This window comes from Branchiostoma belcheri, unplaced genomic scaffold (genome assembly GCF_001625305.1).
Source record: "Branchiostoma belcheri isolate BF01 breed outbred unplaced genomic scaffold, Haploidv18h27 scaffold36, whole genome shotgun sequence".
In the NCBI taxonomy this organism is placed as follows: Eukaryota; Metazoa; Chordata; class Leptocardii; order Amphioxiformes; family Branchiostomatidae; genus Branchiostoma; species Branchiostoma belcheri.
Window position 1 is genome coordinate 501,057 of NW_017803976.1, and position 4,687 is coordinate 505,743.

Below are 4,687 nucleotides of genomic sequence, written 5' to 3' on the forward strand. Positions count from 1 at the left end.
TCAAGACTCACCCTTTCGATTGCTTCCTTCTCTTGAGGTGTGACTTGAATGACGTTCTGTCCTGTTGGCAGCTGCCCCATGACGGGGCCCCCGACCCTGCCGCACCCCCCTCCCCTTCTACAGGCTCGTTCAACATCTCAATGAAGTCTTGCTGGTGGTCATTGATATGCTGCAAAACAAAACAGAACAACTCAAAACAGAGCAAATCAAAACAGAAAATCACGCAGGACTTGAAATTCATTTTTTGGAATGGGTGCACTGGTGCACCCAACCTAAACAAATTGGGTGCCCAAAAATTTTTTGGGTGCTCCATATAAGTAGAATGTCAGCAAAAATGAATTATGTTTCGTTTCTGAATAAATGTACGATAAGAATGATTTAATTATTTTATTGACCCTTAGATATTTAGAATATGCTGTATACTACTATACATTTAACATCTTAACATACATGTACGTAAACCTACAAAAATATTTGAGTGCACTGGTACACCCACAGAAAAATATTGGGTGTACAGTTCCAAATTTGGGTGCACTAATGCATCCAGTATTTCAAGCCCTGGCAAGTATCCTTCAGTCTCGCAACACTTGAAAGCTAAACTATATTTTAACTACATCCCTATCTTTCATAGCTGCTGCCTTATTTATAAGAGTTGTACTGCACATACCTTACTACTGTGCTTCACAATACACCTAAACTTTTTAGAACGGTCAACAACTGTACCTGTGCCTAAACAAACTAAAACAAGAAATGGAACAAAGCTTATCTTAAGCTCATCTTCTTGCTGCATAAGCCTGTAACCAAAAGAGAATTGGTAGTTTACTGGCGAATTAGCATAGCACGTCGGCAGAACCCGTTTTCACGGTTTTTGTTGAACGTTTGGTCAACGTCGCATCAAAATTTTTGCCTGTTGCAGATGATATCTTTTGGAAGCTCAGCTATAGACGGGATGTTAACCTTATATGGGTGAATACAACCTTATACGAGATGTTCTGCCAAAGTGCTATGCACAATACATTACTGGTTCTTCGCAAGTGCAGTACTGCCGACGTGCTACTTAGGCCACACCAATTTAATTTCTTGGTTAACAGATTCACCGCTTCTTTTTTTTCTCATTTGCAAAAAAAAAAAAAAAATTCAGAATCAACTGCAAAATGCTCATATTTTGCCCTGAACAGTTGAAAACAGTCCTTTTCTTCCTAATTGTTACAGTTATTCCATCTATCAATGCAGTGGTATCATTACAAGTTAAAAATTCATTGTTTTAATTTTGAATCAGCCTGGTGTGTTGACTTCATGGCTCCTATGGTACCATTTTGGGGCATAATAGGATGCCTAGGCCTGTGTTTTTTTTTTTTGTTTTTTTGCCCGCCCGCTCCACTATTTTTCTAGAAAATCCGTTAACCAAGAAATTAAATTGGTGTGGTCTTAGCATGCTAAAGGTTAACCCGTGAGGCAGTCTGCCCTGTTGTGTACCTGTAGAAGCTGTGGGTTGGACTGTCCCAGGTTCTGCAGGAGTGCTGACAGTAGGTGTGGGTTAGACCGGATCAGCTGCCGCATGTGCTGGAACTGGGGCTGTTCCCTCAGGAACTCCAGGGGGTTCTCTGTAGAGGGGGCAGAAGATACGTCGGTGAAGGTCAGACATCCAGGTAATAAGATCAGGGGTGCCAGAGTATACAGTGCAATTTTACGGTATACAGTGCAAGTTTACTAGTATACAGTGCAATTTTACGGAATACAGTGCAATTGTATTAGAATACAGTGCAATTTTACGGAATACAGTGCAAGTTTACTAGTGAGGTTGAATCACGTGACTTGGACCCGGCTTTCCCTGATTCCTCAGTTTCAAGATGGCTTCACTGCTCACCGCTGACTCACATATTTCTGTCTTTTACGAGGGAATTCGAAATGATCCCTGTGTAGTAACAATAACTACTAACATGCCCTGTGTGTAGTATGTAGTGATTTGACTAAAGGTCTATCTATGAGAAAGGTCCAAATTCCCTCGAAAAACACAGAAAGACGTGATTACGCTCCGTCAGCGGCGTCCCCGGAAAGCCGGGCCCAGGTTCCGTCATTAGTAAAATTGCACTGTATTCCATAAAATTGCACTGTATACTAATACGATTGCACTGTATTCCGTAAAATTGCACTGTATACTAATACGATTGCACTGTATTCCGTAAAATTGCACTGTATACTTATACGATTGCACTGTATTCCGTAAAATTGCACTGTATACTAGTAAACTTGCACTGTATACCGTAAAATTGCACTGTATACTCTGGCACCCCTGAAGATATGCCAAAAAACAGTTACTCAAGCAAACTGGACATGATTTTGGAAATGGTCAGACGTTTCAGGCAGCATCCACTACCTTTTGTCAGTGACGTTTGCATATTCATCAATAGTTCGTACTTATAAACCTGCTTTTCTGACAACTCTCCAGTGTCAAGTTGACAAAAGCAAGTGGATGCTACCCGACACGTCTGACTGTTTCAAAAATCATATCCAGTTGCTTGAGTAACTGTTTTTCTGGGGGGAGAAGAGTTTTTTTTTTCACTCTGTATCACCTATGGCCCCGTTCATGATTGGATATCTGTTGCGAATCAATTCGATTTAAAAAAATAAATCGATTCATTTAGGAACATGAACGCTCCAAACCGGTTCCGTTGCGATTTATTCTGAACCACCTCGCGAGGTGGTCTGAAACGATACGATACGATTCGCATTCGTAGAATTGTAATCATGAACGCGCGGATGCGAATCGTTCCGGTTCGACGCTGTACTCCCGGGTACGTGGGGGCCACGGTCGGTCATAGTTTGCGGCGCAGTGGCTTGTACTGCCAAAAATTCTACTTGAATCGTACAATCTTGACATCGAGTTCTAATTACTGGTCGACTGAGGAAACGGGACTTCGAATCCCGATATTGACTTGGGTAAATCAGGAGATCCAGAGGAAACTGGATGGTGTGTACTAGAACCTACCCTGGGCGTGAGGGCGAGTGGTAGCCCAACGGGGACGTTGGGGCGGCGGACCGTGGGGGTTTGCGCCAGATGCGTCCGGGGCACAGCCTATGCCGTGGGGAGGACATGAGTCGGGAACGAGCGACCACTCGCCCGGACAGGCGTAAACTCTCCGCCTTACGAGCCGGGTTCTCAGGAAATATTCAAAGAAATTGTGATATACATATGAAATGCAAGTCAATTCGAGGTGTGAAACCGTTTCCAGTGTGGGTTCAAGTTTTGAATCACGGACGCAAAAATGGCCAAAAATATATTCCGTTTCGATTCGGATCGTGGCCAAACCGGAACACATTTCAATCATGAACGAGGCCTATGATAGGGAGGCCAAAGTGAAAAATTCCTGGGAAGCATCTTTGAGGGCACATTTCTTCAGAAATAAGTATCATTGACACTTCAGGTATTAGATGTTGGTAGTACTTACCAAGGTGAATAACCACAGAAAATTTCAGAGACGTGCGATGTTGGGAAGTTCTTTTTTATTGATGTTGAAAATGGGAAAAAGTCACAAATTTGGCTTCAAAAATGGCAGAAAACATGCTCAAATATAGGGTGTAAATGACCCAATAATCTAAAAACTAAGTATTGTGCAGGTTTCTTCTTGCAGATATGCAATAAACTTAATAGGGTCATGCCATATACACAGTACTGACCTTGTCAGTCATGTCATACTTAATACATTGTACCTGCAATTAGTGACATTGGTTAAAAACTGATCAAATTCTAGCTAAAAACAGGGCGGCAAAATGAAATTTCTTATTTCTTGGTCTACAGGGCTGGTTTTGGACTCAAAAGATGTGTTTTTGTTCCAAATGCATGAAATGATAAAAAAATTTCAAATTCACCTTTCGATTTTTGTAATTTATGCAAATTTATGAAAGTGTCAAATTTCGCAAAAATGCTTTTCTGACATGTTCGTCCCTTCATATCTCATACCTCCCATCCCCGACAATCTCAAAAAGGCCTAATACAACATTTCCTATATTGGTGCTATCAAAATCAAAGCAAACTTGCTTAACATCATGAGCATTTCCAGATATAAGCTATATCCAATATTGACATTTGTTCCCACATGCCCCCCTCCCCACAAAAATAATGCAACATGAGCCACTTTAGCCAACTCAAAACACCACTTCCAAAAACATTAAGAACTTCAATATTTCACTTACAATGTCACTACATAGTACATATCAAATGTGATTGATAACAATAAGACAAAGTAACATAAAACCTGAGAAAAGAATGCCTAAAACTGGCATTTTGTTAAAAACGCTCCCCTCCCCACCTGTAACAATGCAACATGAGCCACTTTTGACAAACTTAAAATTGCACTTCTGATGGCCCTGGAGGCTCAGATTTTCACTGACAGTGTGGCATAGTGCTACATTTTGCTAACATAATGCACAAACAAACATATAGTATACATATCCTGAGAAAGGTACACTTTGAAATGTCACTTTTCACAAACCGCCCCCCCCACCTGCCACGAGCCACTTTTGACCAATGTAAAAAGGCACTTCTAATGGCCCTGTAGGCTCAAATTTTCACTCACAGTGTGGCATAATACTATATTCTACTCACATAATGCTCAAATGAACTTACTATATAGATAAATAGAGAACATTACACTTGAAGATGGCTTTTTCAAACTGCCCCCCAGGC

General features: G+C 41.1%; 1 protein-coding gene across 1 annotated transcript in view; it reads right to left on the bottom strand.

Moving 5' to 3' along the window:
* LOC109476078 (UV excision repair protein RAD23 homolog A-like) overlaps positions 1-4,687 on the bottom strand; it is a 20,691-nt gene that overhangs the window by 2,476 nt on the left and 13,528 nt on the right. Inside the window, 3 exon segments of the mRNA XM_019776937.1 lie at positions 12-85; positions 88-169; positions 1,477-1,604. Coding sequence (XP_019632496.1) covers positions 12-85; positions 88-169; positions 1,477-1,604 — 284 coding nt within the window.